The following is an 18,238-nucleotide window of genomic DNA, read 5'->3' as shown; positions in this document are numbered from 1 at the left end:
GTTGGAGCGCGCCAGGAGAGCTGATACTACGAATGTTGGCCGAGAGGGGGCGCGGTTCCGCAGTTTGAAGCATGGCCGGGAGACCTCTGCGCCCTGCCGACTGGCCATAGGTGCGCAGGCGCACAGGACCCAAGGAGCGGCTTGATCTCCTGCGGAGGGATACTTTAAGAAGGGAAGGCGTGGCTCAACCAAATTCCCTCTAGCTGATTTGCCTCTCTCTGAGGGCTGGCGTAAGTGCCCCCCATCTCGGAATGAGGGCTGTACGAATCGCGTTTTCCCTCAGCGTCGGAGGTGTGGTTTAGGGTGGGCGCCCGAAACCTCCCCTAGACGATTGGTCGCCTCACTCGGAAGGCGTGGCCCGGCGAGCCGTTCATCCTCCGTGCAGTCACTTCCTGTGGAGTTTCCCCAGCCCAGAAGGAGGGGGAAGAGGACGCCAGGGGAAGGAGGGCGGTCGTCCGGGTTAGGTTGTGGTGGTGGGGTGGAGGGAGTTGGTCCGTGCAGGGCAGGGGATGACTCACGGCCCATCCCATCGCCGCGACACCGCCCGCCCGCACAGAGCTCGCTCTATGGCTTAGCGGAGGAGGCAGTGGCGAATGGGGGGAAGGGGACTCTTATTTTGTTAGGGGGATCGGGCCAAGGCCCGACAGGCCTGGCAGGGCTCGCCCGGGGCCGGGCGTCATGTCTCATGAGGCCGAGCCAGCTCGGGACGGCGTAGAGGCCAGCGCGGAGGGCTCTCGAGCCGTGTTCTTGCTGTTGGAGGAGCGCAGGCCGGCCGACTCAGCCCAGCTGCTCAGGTGCGGGGCCGCCTGGGGCCGGTAGCGCTGATTGGGTTTCCCCGGGGCCTGATCCGAAGGAAGCAGGGGCCTCGGACTGGAGTTGGAGGCCCTCAGCCTAGGCTTTAAGGACGTCGGGGCGCCGGTCTTAGGGGGAGGGGCACCTAAGGAATCCGGCGGTGGCCTGCTTGCACTGAGGCTTAAAGGAGTTGTGGAAGTGCATTAAGAGAGGCCTGGGTCAGATTTGGGAGGCCCTTGACTAGGTCTAAAGGAGCAGATTGTGTTGCAGAGTCGAGAAACTGGTCTAGGGTAGCTGAACGTGGAGGACTGAGACGCTGATTTGAGGCAGAATTTAGGGTCCTTGAGTTAGGCATGAGGAGGGTGATTTTTGAGAGGGCACTCTGTAGGTGAGTCACAGATTTTAAGAGACTTCCTCTCGGTGCCAGAGGAGGGGTCCTGGCAGACAGAGATGCTGTCGGGAGCTTGGTGACTCCCAGTGGCTTGTTGCTGGAGGCTTGTGTGCGGATGAATTTGGGGTTATCTCACATGTGCCTTGTGAGTGAGCAAGAGAAGCAATATTCATCAAAACTTGGCCAAAATAATCCCTTCACACTTGCCCACCCACCCAGCTGTGTCAGAACCCAGGGAGAGTGGAAAAGCCGCCTTTCCACACCCTCATGAGGGCTTGAATGGGAGTCAGAGGTGACTGAGATAGTGTTACCCTCTTAGCATAGAGAAGGCCTCAGACCTTATTTGGGAATCCGGAGGAGGGTCTTTTTTCCTGCTACCACCCTCCCTTAGCCTCTCTTCTTGCTTGCTTACCCTGCTCCTTCCCTTACGCACGCCACACACATGCACGTGTTCTTTTTATCTCCCCCTCTCAGGTCCTGGGGATAATCTTGAATCTGTCCCTAGAGCTGGAATGAACACCAATTGCACCATCCCTGCTTGCCTGGGCGGGTCCTCTCTAGGCTCTTCTCATCCTCACTTCCATCAACAGACTTGAAAGCCCCAGCCCTCTGTCCACACCCTGCCCACCCCATCACCCATCTCTTCCAACTTCTGTCCAGTGGGTGTGTGAGCACGAGTGCAGGCTTTGCCTGATTTCTGCCTGGTATTGTGCTGATCTCAGCGGCTTCCCCCCAGCTTCCTCTTCCTGACTTCCTGGGTGACATTAGGTTCCCAGCTAAGGTTGAGGAATGGAAGGCAGACAGATCCTTGAGGAGGGGAGAGAATTCTTGTCAAGTGAAGTCACCCGCAATCTCTCAGGATTCAAACTCTTTGACCAAATTCAAGGATGCAGGATGCATATCCATCCTCATTCATGTTAATGCTCCCTGCACACTAGGGTCTTGTACCCAGCATGGAGTGCTGAGCAGGAGCCTTTCTGTGTATCGATTTACCATCTTTTAGTGCCTTTATAACAACCTAGATCATCACAGTAGTGGGAATAGTTGAAAGGGAAGTGTGTACTGTGTCAGTGGGTGTTGGTATTGGAGATGTGTGTGTGTGTTTTGATCCATTCACAAAGCGGGAGAGAGTGCAAGCTTCCGGCCAAGAAAAAAATGCTTGTATAGGTGTATCATCCACCCAAATTCTCCCTTTTTAAAATCCAGATTGTTGGAATGAGAGGAGCCTTTGGTATTTCCATTTTGTATTTGGGTATGCCTTGCCATCCCATGAACTCTGGCTAAGGTGGGGGGCGGGGACAGGTAAAACTCATTTGCAAAGTGGCGGATCCTTCGGTAAAGTGAATCATGAACCCCAGTTCTCTTTGTGATGCATCAGTTTGTGTTACAATGAACTGTTACGCTGAAGGATGCCCCTACAGTGCTGTATGCATGTGGACCACCATGGGCTCACCTTCAACTGCCAGGAAAACAGTAGGGAGTGTGGGGGCTGGGAGAATTCTGAATGCAAAGTCAGGACTCCTGCAAAGTGAATTGTCATTCTTAAATTCATTTCTATTTTCCTCAAACCCAGGTTGCTACAAGTGATTCTTAGAGTGAGGAGTTGGGATCCTGGCACTCTTATTTTGAATCATTAGGGGCTGTGGGTAACACAAAGCAAAAGAGTGAGGAGGGGGAAAGTCAAGGGAATTCAAGGTTGTGGTACCAGGCAGAGTGGCCTAATGTGAGGGGAACACTGTTCTCCTCCCTCCTGGGGTGAGTGCGAGTGTGTCTTTCGCTGTCTTGCTCTCCCTGTTTTTGGGAAGAGTGAGGTTTTTATACAATCACTGACCACCACCATTACCTCCCCACCACCCTCAGTCTGAACTCTTTGCTTCCGGAATCGGGGATTGTTGCTGACATCGAGTTAGAAAACGTCCTTGGTCCCGACAGCGTCTACGAGCTCAAAAGCCAACCCCTGTCACTACGCTCAAGGTATGTGTCTTCTGCCTGACTGTCTTCCCAATTCCTCAGGCCCCTGCATTCTCTCTTGATGGGCAGAGGCCCTAGTGCCAGTCCAACCCATTCTCTCACCGGCCTGTATTTTACAGATAGTAAAATTTGAGACCAGAAAGAACCTGCCTCAAAGGAAAGCAAATATTAGGATTCCAGTATCTTGAGCTAGAGCTCCCCTGCCTCCCGCCACCCCACCAGCACGCCCATTCATACACAAGTATTGCAGCTTGCCTAGCTTGTCCAGGGATAGGGCGTGGCCTACTCAAGCTCAGCCCCCAGGTGGGCGGAGCTACATCCACACCCCTGCTAAGCCAGCTTGCTCCCCAGACTACAAACTCACCCACCCCCAGCCTTGAGGAAGCCCTACTGGTGCCTTTTTTCTCCAAGCTTAGAAGTCTAAATTTGCTGAGTCATCGGCCTGGGCTCTAAGAGATGGGAGGGGACCTGGAAGAGGGGCGGGAAAAGAGGATTGTGAAATCTCGGAGATTTTCAAGATTCACTAGGTCCTCCAAGTAGACACCCAAGCAGGAGAGGAAGAAGGGTCTGCAGCTGCCCCTGTAGCCTGATGCCTACTCCCAGGAGCTCAGAGAGCATCTCCAGACCCAAATTGAGCTTAAGAGCCCCCTATATCCACATCTACTGCCACAGCCTCAATTCGGCATCCTTCTGCTTTCCTTTAGGTAGGATGAGCCCTCTCTCCCAGTGCTGAATCGTTTGAACAGGCCCAAATCCAGGCTTCATCATAAGGACTGTGAGAGCTAAAATTCTGCCACCTGACTGTGATCCCTGAGGGTTGAGACTGGGTATCCCCCATCAGACTCTGACCCCTGAGGGACACAACCAGGTCTGGTTCTGGCGTCTCCTCCATGTTGTGGCCTCTGAGGGCAGAGAACAGACTCGGGTCCTGTGTCTGTCCATCATACTAAGAGTCCTTAGGCTTGGGACAGGAACCTTTAGCTTACCTGTGGCCCCATATTTCCCATTCACAGCCTCCCAATACCACTGCAGGCCACCCCAGCCACCCCAGCTACACTCTCTGCATCATCTTCTGCAGGGGGCTCCAGGACCCCTGTCATGTCGTCATCTTCTTCATCGCGGGTCTTGCTGCGGCAGCAGCTAATGCGGGCCCAGGCCCAGGAGCAGGAGAGGCGTGAGCGTCGTGAACAGGCTGCAGCCTCTTCCTTCCCCAGCCCTGCACCTGCCTCTCCTGCCATCTCTGTGGTTGGCGTCTCTGCTGGGGGCCACACGTTGGGACGTCCTCCCCCAGCTCAGGTGCCCAGGGAGGTGCTCAAGGTAAGTTGACATCCAGACGCCCTGGGAGGGGGCCCTTGGTGGCTTTTGGGTTAGGTCTTAGGGACTCTAAGGAGGGTCCCAGTTCCTGTTAAAATAGGCTGTGGTAGTGTTTAGGATTTCCAAGGTGTTCTTGTGGAGCTGTGAGGGTTTCTTGGGGGCCTTAGGATGTCTTGGTGGACCATGGAGGGTTGTGTCTCGAGTGGGCCCTGGAGTCTGTGAAGTGGCTGTGTAAGAAGAGCTTCATGCATGTTTGATGCATTAGGAGTTCTTTGGCCGTTGGGGTGACTTGGGACGCCATGTGTATTCCTAGGTGATGTCAGAGACCTGGGGGGAGTCTTGGGGAATGTGACAGGGTGGTCCAGAAACTGAGAGGGAGTCCATCAGCCATGGATGGATCTTGGGGGCTATGAGGGATTTCTGAGAAAGGGAGTTTGGGTCCTGGGGGAGACTCCCAGTACTTTGGGAGGGCATTCTTGGATTTTGGGTATGGTCTGCCAGCCTCAGCCTAGGAACAGATGACTTCTGAGGGTCAGGCTGGTGCTCAGTCACCCCTCTGAGGCCTGTTCTGTCTTGTCCCCTCCCATCCTTTTCCCCCTTATCCCACAGGTGCAGACCCATCTGGAGAACCCGACGCGCTACCATCTGCAGCAGGCGCGCCGGCAGCAGGTGAAACAGTACCTGTCCACCACACTTGGCCCCAAGCTGGCTTCCCAAGCCCTAACCCAACCACCAGGGGCTGCTAGTGCCCAGCCGCTCCCTGCCCCTGAGACTGCCCATGCTACTGGCCCCACAGGCAGTGCTCCCAACAGCCCTATGGCGCTGCTCACCATCGGGTCCAGCTCAGAGAAGGAGGTAAGTGGCTGCAGACAACCCTCCCATGCTCCCCCCGCCAACTTCTTCTAACCCTCTTCCGTATTTATTTATTTCCCCAGATTGATGATGTTATTGATGAGATCATCAGCCTCGAGTCCAGTTACAATGATGAGATGCTCAGCTATCTGCCTGGAGGCACCACAGGGCTGCAGCTCCCCAGCACGGTGAGGCCCTGAGGTGAAGGGTTGGTCTTCTGAAAATTAGTGCATCAGTCAGTCAATGAAACTACAGCAGATTGGCTGTATATGAGACCGTTGCCTTGGATTGTACTAAGATAGAGGGGGAAGCCATATGATGAGAAGGGGCATACCAGTGTCCTGGGGCCTTAGGTGGGACTGCTTGAGGAGATAGACTTTGTAGATTTTGATTTATACAGGGTGGGGACTCATCGAGACACTGGGGCATACTAAGGCCCTCTGTGTATCACTGTGGGAGGGACGAAGAAATGGGACTCTTTTTTTTTAATCAAATGTACATCACAGTGGTTCAAAAGTACCCCCCTCCCCCTTGGTAATCACTAGTCTCTCATTGCCTGTAAGTCTAATGCTGTTTTGTTCCTTCTGTTTTGCTTTGTTTTTATACTTCAAAAAAAGTGAAATCATATGGTACTTGTTTTTCTCCTCCTGGAAGTGGGACTTTTATAGCAGTTTGAATATACCAAGGGATTCAGGTCATTGGAGCATACCCAGATCATACAATGATTGGAACCTATCAAAAGTCTCAAAACTTGGTATAGTTGGACCTTGTAGTGATTGGAATGTACCACATCTCTTTTCAGTGAACCATGCCAAGAGGCTGGGTCCTTGTACAGGGTGGATAAAACATTCTAGATCAAGGCATGTACCAATAAATGATAACATTCTGGTTCTGGAACATTCCAAGAGTCCTGTAACTAACTTTAGACATACCAAGTGGTTGTAGCTTGCTTTCTTTCCAACTTATGAAGAGGATAGAAGCATGTATAAAAGTGGTACCAGTTTATCAGAACTTTTTATTGATTTGGACACAGCTAGAGATTGGGACTTTATATTAGATACATTTAGCAGGTTGCTGGAAATTTTAAGAGACAGAAATTTGTTAAAAGGTGGGGTATACTCATTAAGGGTATGTCCAGGATAGTGCAAAGGAGAGAGAAAAATATAGGCTGACATAAAAACAATGTTTGTTACGGAGTTAAACAAGAAATCCTGAGAAATTAGAATGTGCAGAAAGATACTAGTCAGAAGCTTGCTGCCAGAGACCATGAATGTAAGGTGGTGCAATGCAATCATAGCAAAAGATTAGAGATTGTGTTGGAATGCTCCAGAAGGCCGGATTTTGGATGGAATGTTGCTATGACAGTTTCCCAAGGTCTGAGAAGATTGGGTTGGAGTGTTCCAAGAATGCTGAGTTGGAACATCATGCTTAGGAGGGGCTAACAGACTGGAATGTTGCACTGGAGCCGACAAAGACCTAAGAAGGATGGTTTTCCAGCGTTTCTTCTCAGAGCCAGCCCTAGGATTTGAGAGAGGGCCTTCAGAGATCACTGAGGGATTTGAGGGACGACAGAGGCATGATGGACAGGCCAGACAGGCTCCAGGCCCCCTGCAAAGCAGGGTAGGTCCACTTGATCCCCTTGTTGAGTCACCATGTGAAATTCCATTGAAGGATAAGAAAGCACCTGTCTTTGGGGTGTGTCAGGGGTGAGGAGCCTGGTTCTGAGAAGGGGACAAGCCTGGGGTCCATTCCCAACCATTGTTTCTCTGCCTAACTTGCCCCCAGCTGCCTGTATCAGGGAATCTGCTTGATGTGTACAGTAGTCAGGGCGTGGCCACACCAGCCATCACTGTCAGCAACTCCTGCCCAGCTGAGCTGCCCAACATCAAACGGGAGATTTCTGGTAAGGGTCAGGGTCTTGGCCCTGTGCATCCGACCTGTTCCCTGGGGTGAGCCCCGTGTTTACCAGGTCTGGGTGGGTCTGATTCTGGGGAAGGGGTTTAAGCAGATGGAAATGGGCTGTGTACTCTCATTTTCCACATGGCCCACAATCCTGTCTTCACTGCACTTCCTCTCATTGTGGGCTTAACAAATAACCTGTCACCCTGGCTTCTTAAAAAATAATAAAGGGTGGTACTTTTTAAAAAAGTCTGTTCCTTGCCTGTACCCCCCACACCCTACCTTAGCCACTGCTCATGTCCTTCCCATGCCTGGAGGCCCTGACCACCCCTATGTCTTACAGAGACTGAGGCCAAGGCCCTTTTGAAGGAACGACAAAAGAAAGACAATCACAACCTAAGTGAGTGAGAGCACGTACCTTTTTCAGTGTGTCCTGCAGCTCTGCCTATCTGTGTACCCTGGCCTTCCTTAGGGACCTCTTCCTGCAACAGCCTCCCAGCCCCCCAGTTTGTCCTCTTTCCCCTCTGGCCTATAGATGACCTTACCACTCTTTTCTTCTCTCCCCTACCTCCAAAGTTGAGCGTCGCAGGCGATTCAACATTAATGACAGGATCAAGGAGCTGGGCACCCTCATCCCCAAGTCCAGTGACCCGTGAGTATGGGCGGGGAGTGCTAGGCTGGCAGAAAGTTCCCAAACGTCCTTCTCAGGTGGGCCCACACTGGGTGGGAACCCCTGGCAGTTCTCCTTAGCCCTTTCCCACCCAGCTTTCCTCACCGTGTCCCCACCTAAAAGTTTAGGTGCATGATATTATGGCCCATGTGCCTCATCTGGTCCCTGAATGACACAGGCACTTAGTTTTCTGTTCATTTAGTACCTCCTTCATTCAAGAAAAGTACGGAGCTTCTGCTTTGTGCCAAGCACCATGCTAGGCCTTGAGGGAACAAAAGGGACAAAAATCCCTGAGTTCCTAGAACTGTTCTTTTAGTGGGGGCAGACAGAGCAAAGCAGGAAAGTCTGGGTGACTATGATGAGTGCTGTAATAAAGGATGGAGGGAAGATGGAGGAATATTGGGGAGGGTTATAATTTGGAGTGAGGAGGGCAGGGACCAGGCAGGCCTCAACTACAAGGAGACATTTGAATGAAGAGCCTAAGAAACAGGAGGCTGGAGCCATCTGTCTGGGAGAAAAGTATTCAAGGTGGTGGGCACAGCTAGGCTGGAGGCTCTGAGGTGGAAATGGTTTTCCATGTTCTAGGACATTGAGAAGCCAAGGTGGCTATAGTGAGATGAATCAGAGGGATGTAGAGCAGGAAAGAATCAGGTCACAGAAGGCTTCCTGGGCTCAGGGTGTGATGGGACAGTGCTGGAAGGCTCCAGGTAGGGGGCTTTCATCTCAGCATTCCGTACCCTTGATGTACTCCCACCTCAAGTTTGGGGCCTGTGGCAGGGTGCCCCATCTACCTGGTGCAGTCCCCCGTGGCTCCTGAGAGACTCCAAATGCAGCACTCCTGTTTTCCCTTTCCTTTGTGCCCCACAGGGAGATGCGCTGGAACAAGGGCACCATTCTAAAAGCCTCTGTGGATTATATCCGCAAGTTGCAGAAGGAGCAGCAGCGCTCCAAAGACCTGGAGAGCCGTCAGCGATCCCTGGAGCAAGCCAACCGCAACCTGCAGCTCCGAATTCAGGTCTGGGAGGAGGAGGGGGTGGCAGGGGTGAGTGGGGCTTCCTGGAGGCAGAGGCAGAGGAAAAACAGGTCAGGATTTCCCTTGCACACTTGGGGGATCCCTGGGCTTCCCAACTCATGATGGGGAGGAGGAGAAGGGGGGGAGTAATCCCAACGTTAACAAGAATAATAATGAATATTGGCTAATGTATATAGCATTTGTCTGGTGCCAGGCAGTATGACGAGTCTTAATCTGTATTTACTAAATTAATCCTCATAACAACCCTATGGGACCAGGATCATTATTACACCCATTTTACAGATTGGGACTCTGAGGCTCAGAGCTGTTAAGCATCTTGCCCAAACTTATGCAGCTAATGAATGGCAGAGGCTGAATTCAAACTCAGACAGCCTGTCCTTTTCACTATTACGCCCCTCTGCCTCCAAGGGACTCTGAACCCCATCTTATTCCGCCCCTACTGCTGCTTTTTTGCAGGAGCTAGAACTGCAGGCACAGATCCATGGTCTGCCAGTTCCTCCTACCCCAGGGCTGCTCTCCCTGGCCACCACTTCAGCCTCTGAAGGCCTTAAGCCAGAGCAGCTGGACGTTGAGGAGGAGGGCAGGCCAGGCGCAGCAACATTTCACGCAGCAGGGGGACCTACCCAGAGTGTTCCCCATTCGCAGCCCCCAGCACCACCCTCGGATGCCCTTCTGGACCTGCACTTTCCCAGTGACCACCTGGGGGATCTGGGGGACCCCTTCCACCTGGGGCTGGAAGACATTTTGATGGAGGAGGAGGAGGGGGTGGTGGGTGCACTGTCAGGGGACGCACTGTCCCCACTGCGGGCTGCCTCAGACCCCCTGCTCTCTTCAGTTTCCCCTGCTGTCTCCAAGGCCAGCAGTCGCCGCAGCAGCTTCAGCATGGAGGATGAGTCCTGATCAGGCCTCACCCCTCCCCCTGGGACTCTACCCAGGAAGGAGGACAAGTCAGGATGAGGCCCCACCTTTTCCTCTACCCTTCCATGGAGACTGCCCTGCCCAGGTGTTCTGGGGAAAAGAGATGTGATGAAGCCCCACCCCTGTAAGCAGGCAAGGAGGAGGAGTCAGATGAGCCCTGCCCCTTCCCCCCAGGACCAGCCAGTGCAGTTATTTCAGATTTGGAGTAGGCAGTGGCATCAAGGCCTATCCCCTGGAGATTACAGCCTAGCCCCTGCCCCGTGGGACCCACCCTTGCCCAGATGAGGGAAGTAAACAGGATGAGGTTGGCCCCTGTCCCCTAGGAACTGCCCTAGCCAGGTGTCCAGGCATAAGGAGGTGTTAGGATATTGCACCATCCCTTCTTGGAGCCACTGTCTAGTCAACCATGGCAACAAAGAGGAATCAAAGTGGTGGAGGTCCTACCCTGGGGGTTGAAGCGCTGCCCCTTCTCCATGAACCCTACCCTGCCCAGGCAAGGAACAGAAGTGAGGATAAGAGCCGGCCCCTTCACCTGGGAACTCAGTCCTGGCTTTGTAGCAGTGGCCGAGCCTGGTCCCACCACCCTCCCTACAGGAAACAGCCTAGCAAAAGCATTTCAGGCACGGAGGAGTCAGAGCAGGCCACCGTGTGGAGATCACAGCTCTTGCCCTTTTAGCAACATCCCATCCAAGCATTCCATACTGCAGGGAGGAGTGGTACTTAAGCTCCCCTGCCTTAATGTGGGACCAATGTGGCCTAAACTAGGAGGGCTCTAGGCCAATCTTGCCCTTGCAGAAGGGGGCATATCTTGACATCCTGTGGATTGGCATTCCAGACCTAGATGAGGAGTGAGAGTTAGACTCCCACCCTTGGGCAGAGTCCCACCTCCTTCCTTGAAGGGCAGTTTAGGGAGGTGATGGGGATTAGGGGGTGCTGATCCAGGTTTCCAAAACCAGCACCACAGCACTCTTTTGCAACAGATAGAGGAAGAGGATGGAAGAAGGGCCCTTTCTGAGGAGTTCCCTATCCCAGGAAAGAGTGGAATCCTGTCCCAAGGCAGAGGGTTGCAAAAGTCTATGTACCTCATCATTTTATCTGATAGTTTTATGGATCCTCTAATCCGAAGTTAGGTCACCCCCAACTCCTGGCCTTCACCCAGTTACCAATTTGGAGGAATTCTCCCCATTTCAGAGTTACCAAGAGACTCCCCATCATCCCCACCCCTCCTACCACATACACCCAAGGTTATCAGTTTCAGGTTGTTGGGGCTAAGCCCCAAGGAAGGTGTACTGAGGGATCTGTAGGTTTGTGGATAAAATAAATGCTAGGCGTGTTTGATGCGCTTTTAACTTTGGCAAAGGGTCTGTCCTGTCCTTCCTTTTGACGGCAGTGAGCATGACCAGTATGAGCCAGGGGGAAGAAAAGTTATTTAAAGAAACAGATCTAAGAGAGATGGATAAAAGAATTTAGAAAGGGGTTGAAGGAGAACAACCTGCAAACAAAAGTAATGAGTCCCGAACTACCTGACAGACACCCTTAACAAGTGTTTCACATAATTTTAAGGAATATTCATCAAGAAAGTGCTGGTTCTTACTCTCATTTCGTGTTTAAAGAAACCAGGAATAGAGTTTAGGTAACTTCTGAAGATAATACAGCTGATAAGTGGATGAAAAGCTAAATGGTAAAGTTAGGTGTTTGAAAAATGTCACTGAGGGCAGAGGTGGCAAAGATCTTGTAAATTCACTTCTGAAGCTGATCAGTATATGAGGCTATGTCCTGGCAGACAGTGGAGTTTCAGATGATGGAAAATGCAAGAACAAAACATTTAAAGGAATAAGTAAAAAACTCAATTTTCGAACAGATGTTGACACTTAGTGGTAACTTAAATGGAGGTGAGGGGGAAATATTCCTGAAATTCCTTAACCACACTCTGACTTCCAGTCTATATCTCCCCCAGCAGGCTCAGCTCCGCACTTGCTACTCCTTTCTAACCTATGTGACCCCTAAGGTCTATTTGTGGAGTCCCTTCCACTAGACTGGTGGCTCCCTGATACCTTTACCTTTTCTCCTCAAATTTGCTATATTCTCTTATTTTATAAACGTAACATGTAATACATACCCAGATGTGTTTTTTTAAAGTTTGTATTCTGAAATAGTTTTAAAAATTTACAGAAGAGTTTCAAAGACAGCAAGTGATCCCATACCCATTGCCCAGCTCCTGCTAATGTAAACATCTTACGTAACCATGCACATTTATCAATGCTAAGAAAATAACATTGGCTCAGTACCAGGAACTCAACTTAAGGCTTTTTGGATTTCACTGGTTTTTCTATGCATGTCTTTTTCTGTTCTAGGATCCAAGTAGGGAAAATGTGATTGTTATCTCTTTCTGTGTAACAAATTACCACAGTAGCTAAAAACAACACATCTCCCAGTTTTTGTGGGTCAGGAATCCAGACTGGGTTAGCTGGGTCCTCTCTTCCAGTGGCTCTCACAAGGGTGCAAGCAGAGAAAGTGTTGGGTGGGATTGAGGACACATTTGCAGGTGGAACTGGGGAAGGGTCTGCTCTAAGCTCCCATGGTTTTGGCAGGACTCAGTTCTTTGCAGCTTGTTGAACTGAAGGCCTCACTGCCTTGCTGGCCATATGGCAGAGATGCCCTCAGTCCCTGCCATATGTGCCTTTCCTTCCAAGAGGCAGCTCTCAGCTGGTTGGTTGCTTCATCCAAGCCTGCAAAAAAGACAGCTAGCAAGCATAAAATTACGATCCCTTGTAATCTAATCATGCCAGGACATTCCCTCAATGTCAAGGTATTCCTTTGGTTAGAATCAAGTTACTCAAGGGGACAGGATTACAAAAGACCATGAATATCAGTAGGCAGGGATGGCTGATAGAAGCTCCCTACCACAGGCACCATGTTTCAGTTAGCTGTCATATCTTGGTCTCTGACAGTTTCTGTCTGTCCACTGAGAAGGCCTAGACATTATGCTGTTCCAAAAGCTATGAGCACATCTAGTACCCAGACCTCAGTTTCTAAATGCCGTGCCTCCAGTAAATGAGAAATGGCTGATTTTAAGGCTGGGGTAGGGAAATACAAGATGAGTCTGGAGCATTGTGTAGTGCCATAAAGTAAGGACAAACCTAAAAAAAAGACAGGAGCATGTCATAAGGATGGAGCCAGCTTGCAAGAGTTCCCAGGGGCCAAAGTCTGAACAATGTGAGCAATCTAAACATAATAGTATTGGTTTATAGTCCCCAAAATAAATACCAATAATTCCATACTTACATAAATAACTGATATAATTGAATAAATAAATGCTGGAGATGGGACAAGTCTTCCTTACATAAGAATTCCAAATAACAAATATAGAAGGAATGAGGGAAATAGAAAGTTACCATTAGAATACCACAGTAATAATTGCTGCAGACCTGATCCTTGCTAAATGTTACAATTAGTCGGCAAAACTATCAGGTGACCATGATAGTTGCACAGCCTTACAGTATCACCTCCAAATATTTATTAAATATTGGATTATCCTTAGTTACCAAAGGGAAAGGGACTGGGGAGGACGGGTGGGAAGGGAGGGATAAGGGTGGGAAGAAAAGAAAGGGGGCATTACGATTAGCATGTATAGTGTTGGGGGGGCACGGGGAGGGCTGTGCAACACAGAGAAGATGTAGTAATTCTTCAGCATCTTACTATGTTGAAGACAGTGACTGTGAACTTGGTGACAAGTAGTGATTTTACAGCATCTTACTATGTTGATGGACAGTGACTGAACGGGGATGTCGGGGGGACTTGGTGAAGCGGGGAGCCTAGTAAATATAATGTCCTTCATGTAATTGTAGATTAATGATACCAAAAGAAAAAAGAAAAAAAATATTGGATTATCCTCCCTCCAAGGGTTGGAACTTAATTCCTCTTCACTTGAATATGAGCTGGATTCAGTGACTTGCTTCTAATGATGAGGATGGAAAGTGAAAAACAGCAACTTTGCAATGGAGAGACCTGGTAGACCCCACCTTAATCAAGAGATGAATGTTAGTGGCCCAGTAATAAGAAAAACTGCTACCATGTACTCCTGATGTGATACAATGAGAAGGACATTTCATCTTCATTATATTCTTTCTCCAAACCCCATAACCCCAGGGTAATCATGAGAAAATAGCAGAGAAACACAAACTGAGGGACATCCCACAAAATACTTCAGCAGTATTTTTTTAAATGTCAAGATCACAAAAGACAAGGAAAGGCTAGTTGTATATTTAAGCAAACACAGTCATTCTTGTCTCCTTCTGTCAATTTGGCTTTTTTTTTTTTTGGCCATGAGACCAAACCTGGTTTCATTCTACAGATAATACCCATCAAGGCTACCTGGTGTCCTGTGTTCCACTGGTTAGAGTGTGATGGCCAAGAGAAGGGAGGCATGCAGTGAGCCCAGATTGTACCATCTTTTTGCCTGGGTCAGTTTCAGGACCTCTCTGTAGGGAAGTGGAGCCTAGGCAGAGAAAAGCAACATAGCTGAACTGGGGAGACAGAAATCGGAGTTAGGGGCTGCTAAGACTTCAGTCTGACAGGCATGGTACTGGAGAAAAAGGATGTTTCCAGAAATCACCATAGGCACTGCTATAGGTCTTTGGCCAAATACCAGGCTGTGCAGGGTTAGAGTGACACACTGCAAGGCCAGGCAGAGATCAGTCCTGGACTTACGTGAACTGAACAGAGGCTTGCACAGTTTTGGGAGACATACGTATCTTGACCGGCCTGAGTGGAAAGTCCTGATGCTTCACTGAGAAACAGAAAGCCCAGAAGGGCCATGCCTGACCGGTAGGCTACTTCAACCCTCGAGTACTCTGTAAAATGCCCAAAAATCAGGCCTTAAGAGGGTCAAGCTGAGTTGTGGGATTTAGAATGTATGTAGACATAATATAAATAACAATTATAGAAAGGACCGGTTTTGGAAATTACACTGTTGTGAGGCTTTTCCATCTTCTATAAAATGGTCCAATGTTAATTTAAAGTTGACTAGTGATAAGTTAAGGGTGCATTTGGTAATGACCAGGGCAACCACTAAAGAAAATAACGAAAATAGGCACAGTTGAAAAGCCGATAGAAGAGTAATGATTGAATATTAAAATATACTTGGTTAACTCGAGAGAAGGTGGGAAAGGAGGAATAAAGCAACAAAAACCAGAAGGAACAAATAGAAAACATACAGCAATGTGAAAGAGCTTAATCAGACCACATCAATAATTCCATAAGTGTAAATGGACTAGAAACTCCCATTAAAGGCAAGGATATTATTAAGACCAGAAAAATGAAAAACAAGACCCAGCCAGAGCTGGGAATAGGGTAAAGCGAGTGAAGCAGTTGCCTTGGGAGGGCAAAATTTAAATGAATGCCAAAAAAAATAACCCTCAGTAATTGGGATAAATAATATTGTAATGCAATATTGAAAAAGATAAAAACTAATGCAAAGCAATCCCTAATGCATGCAATATCAAAATTTTACATCACAACAGGATTCCACCCTGCACTTGCACTGCCCTGGGAATCATGCAAATTGCTGGGAGGTGGGGAGCCAGCAGGCTCAATGACACAATACACAAAAATCTCTCACTTAGAATTTCTTTTGAAGGTCATTGTTTCATCCTGGGGGAAGTTGACAAATTTTCCATTTATAACTGCAATCTACAGTATTGCAAGGTAAAGGGGAAATTTTCATCTTATTACAAACACATGTTTGTGTGATTTCTTAAATATTAAGAGCACTTAGGTAAGTAATACAAACTTTATTAGTAAGACTTTTCGCAAATCTGATCAAAGATCAAATGTTTTCTGAACAAACGATAATTTTTATCAGGAAAAAAATTGCCAAGAAACGTTTATACTTTAGTCACTTAAAACAATGATAAATAGTTTCCTATCATTAAATTCTTTTCTGAAAAAAATATTTTTCACCAAATTTGTCTAGAAATCTGGCAATTCTCTCAACTGAAAACAAGATAAACAAAGAAGTACATTTTGAAAATATTGGTGTTTGCTTCTATTAGCCAGGAAAGCAAAATTACAATAAATTTTACTTTTGGTATAATATTTAAACTTAAAATAATGTGAGTTTTGATACATCTACTTGTCAACTTGTTAATTTTTTTTCAATGACTTTTAATGTCTTATAATAAATTTAACCATTAATGGGATTAAGGGGCATTATAATTAGTACTCACAATATAGGTAGGTCATAGGGAAGGCAGTACAGCATGGAGAAGACAAGTAATGATTCTATAGCATCTTACTATGCTGATAGACAGTGATTGCAACGGGGCGTTGGGGGTGAGGACTTGATAATATGGGTGAATGTTGAAACCACAATGTTGCTCATGTGAAACCTTCATACGATTATATATTAATGATACCTTAATTAATAGGAAAATAAAATAAATAATAAATTTAACCATTAAAAATGATTTTAAAAATATATAGGGGCACCCAGTTTTCCTTCTACCTCAGGCTTCAATATGGCTTGGCATGGCACTAGACTCAACTATATGCTGTCTACAGGAGAAACACATTAGATAAAAAGACACAGATGGTTTGAAAGTTAAAGCGTAGGAAAATAATATACCATGCAAACACTAAAGTTAAGAAAGCTTGAATGGCTATATCAGAACAGGCAAAATACACTTAAAGACTGTGAATATTACCAGAGTTAAAGAGAGACATTTCACATTGATAAAAGGGTGAATTCACCAGGAAGATACAACATCATAAATGTGTCAGACACTTCATAGCAGAATTTCAAAATACATGGAAAAAAACAACAGAAATAAAGGGAAAAATACACAAATCCACAGTCAGGATTGGAGATTTTAACACCCCTGGTTTAGTAGTGGACAGAATTTCAAGATCAGCAAAACAATAAGGAGATTTTTACTTCTAACCAAGATAGAGTACATGGGCCAAATTTACCTTTCTGCCTGAAACAAAAATCTAGACAAGATGTATGAAACAATAAATCTCAAGATATTGGACACTGGGCAATGGAGGAAAGTGATCCCTGAGAGATGGGAAATAAACAGATTAGGCTTATTGTCCAGTTTACTGCCTGGAGACAGAAAGGGCCAACTCAGGCAAAATCTAGAATATTGCCTGTGTTGAGACAAGAGTCCAGTGAAAGCCAAGGTAGTTAGAGTTAGCAGGGCAGAGTATCAGAGTGTAGAGGGATTCACAGAGAAATAACTCCAGAGACCTTCAGAAGGTTTCCACTGGCATTCAGCTGAGTGTTATAAATCAGCAGTCCTGTGAGGAAACTACCCAAGGCCAGGGAAAAATACACATAAAAATTATAGGGAACAATACCTGGAATTCATACATGGCAGGAAATAATGCCTTTTCCCAGAAGCCAGACAGGAAAACCTCATAATTCATAGATCAGTGGGTAGAGTACTAAGAAGGGTCTTGCCTTAGTAGTGGGGGAAATTAACCTGAGTCTCAATGCTGCTCTGGTCCTGCCTGACAAAGCTTAAAACAGCAGTACCTGAAAGTAACCAAGTATTTCCAAGCAGCTTAATCACATCCCAAAACATAACTTGAGAATAGTTAGAGGAACAATTAGCCAATATACAAAAGAAGCTGAAGTGTCCATCCATAGATGAATGGATAAAGAAAAGGTGGTACATATACACAATGGAATATTATTCAGCCATAAAAAAGAAATAAATCCTACCATTTGCAACAACATGGATGGACCTAGAGGGTATTATGCTATGTGCAATAAGCCAGGTAGAGAAAAATACCATATGATTTCACTTATATGTGGAATCTAAAAACAAAACAAAACAAAATGAACAAAATAGCAGTAGTCTCATAGAGACTACTGAGACATGACTGGTGTTTGCCAAGGGGGATGGGTTGGGGTGGGAGGGTGGAATAGGTGAAGTGGATAAAGAGGCACAAAATCTCAGTCATAATATAAATAGTCATGGGGATGAAAGTACAGCATGGGAATATAGTCAATAACACTGCACTATCTTTCTATGTTGACAGTAACTACACTTATTGAGGTAAGCATTTAATAATGTAGATAACTATTGAATCACTATGTTGTATACTTGAAATGAATAATAATAATAAAAAAATAGAGGAATACAAAAAAATCCAGCAGCTAAAAGGTAAGAGTCACAATGTCTGGCACCCAATAAAAAATTACCAGGTATGCAAAGAAGCAGGAAAATATGACCAACAATGAAGTAAAAACCAAATTAATAGAAACAGACCAGAACTGACACAGATGAGAGAATCAGTAAACAAGGCCATGACAAGCTATTGTGACTATATTCCATATGTTAAAGAAGCTAGAGGAAAGACTGGAATGTTCAATAGAAACACAGAACATATA

The 18,238-nt window shown here is 47.3% G+C and overlaps 1 protein-coding gene and 1 long non-coding RNA gene across 3 annotated transcripts in view; one reads left to right on the top strand and one right to left on the bottom strand.

Annotated features, from left to right (window-relative positions):
• The first annotated feature begins 429 nt into the window (after positions 1–429).
• On the top strand, positions 430–11,199 carry TFE3 (transcription factor binding to IGHM enhancer 3). 2 transcript variants are annotated; one of them, XM_036917163.2, is made up of 10 exons: positions 430–794; positions 3,044–3,157; positions 4,168–4,471; positions 5,078–5,137; positions 5,404–5,508; positions 7,106–7,223; positions 7,563–7,619; positions 7,796–7,871; positions 8,757–8,904; positions 9,379–11,199. In XM_036917163.2, exons 1-10 carry the CDS (start codon positions 679–681, stop codon positions 9,820–9,822), a joined length of 1,542 nt encoding a protein of 513 aa, XP_036773058.2. In that variant the 5' UTR covers positions 430–678; the 3' UTR covers positions 9,823–11,199. The 2 variants fall into 2 exon arrangements, with proteins under 2 accessions (XP_036773058.2, XP_036773057.2); XM_036917162.2 differs by having other exon boundaries at positions 431–794; positions 5,078–5,323.
• Positions 11,200–11,358: 159 nt separating this feature from the next.
• LOC130682034 (uncharacterized) overlaps positions 11,359–18,238 on the bottom strand; it is a 48,015-nt gene continuing 41,135 nt past the window's right edge. Inside the window, exons 2-3 of the long non-coding RNA XR_008995339.1 lie at positions 14,202–14,338; positions 11,359–12,569 (exon numbers count right to left, since the gene is read on the bottom strand). This is a non-coding gene — a long non-coding RNA (uncharacterized LOC130682034). The remainder of the gene's footprint in view (positions 12,570–14,201; positions 14,339–18,238) is intronic.

The sequence above is a fragment of the Manis pentadactyla genome, chromosome X (assembly GCF_030020395.1).
Source record: "Manis pentadactyla isolate mManPen7 chromosome X, mManPen7.hap1, whole genome shotgun sequence".
In the NCBI taxonomy this organism is placed as follows: domain Eukaryota; kingdom Metazoa; phylum Chordata; class Mammalia; order Pholidota; family Manidae; genus Manis; species Manis pentadactyla.
Note: the sequence above shows the minus strand (reverse complement) of the source record. Positions and strands in the feature narration are given on the sequence as shown.

Coding starts and splice junctions, on each gene's coding strand:
- TFE3 (XM_036917162.2), top strand. CDS start 679: ATGTCTCATGAGGCCGAGCCAGCTCGGGACGGCGTAGAGGCCAGCGCG. Junction 4,472..5,077: donor TGCCCAGGGAGGTGCTCAAG/GTAAGTTGACAT, acceptor CTTATCCCACAG/GTGCAGACCCATCTGGAGAA. Junction 5,509..7,105: donor GGCTGCAGCTCCCCAGCACG/GTGAGGCCCTGA, acceptor ACTTGCCCCCAG/CTGCCTGTATCAGGGAATCT.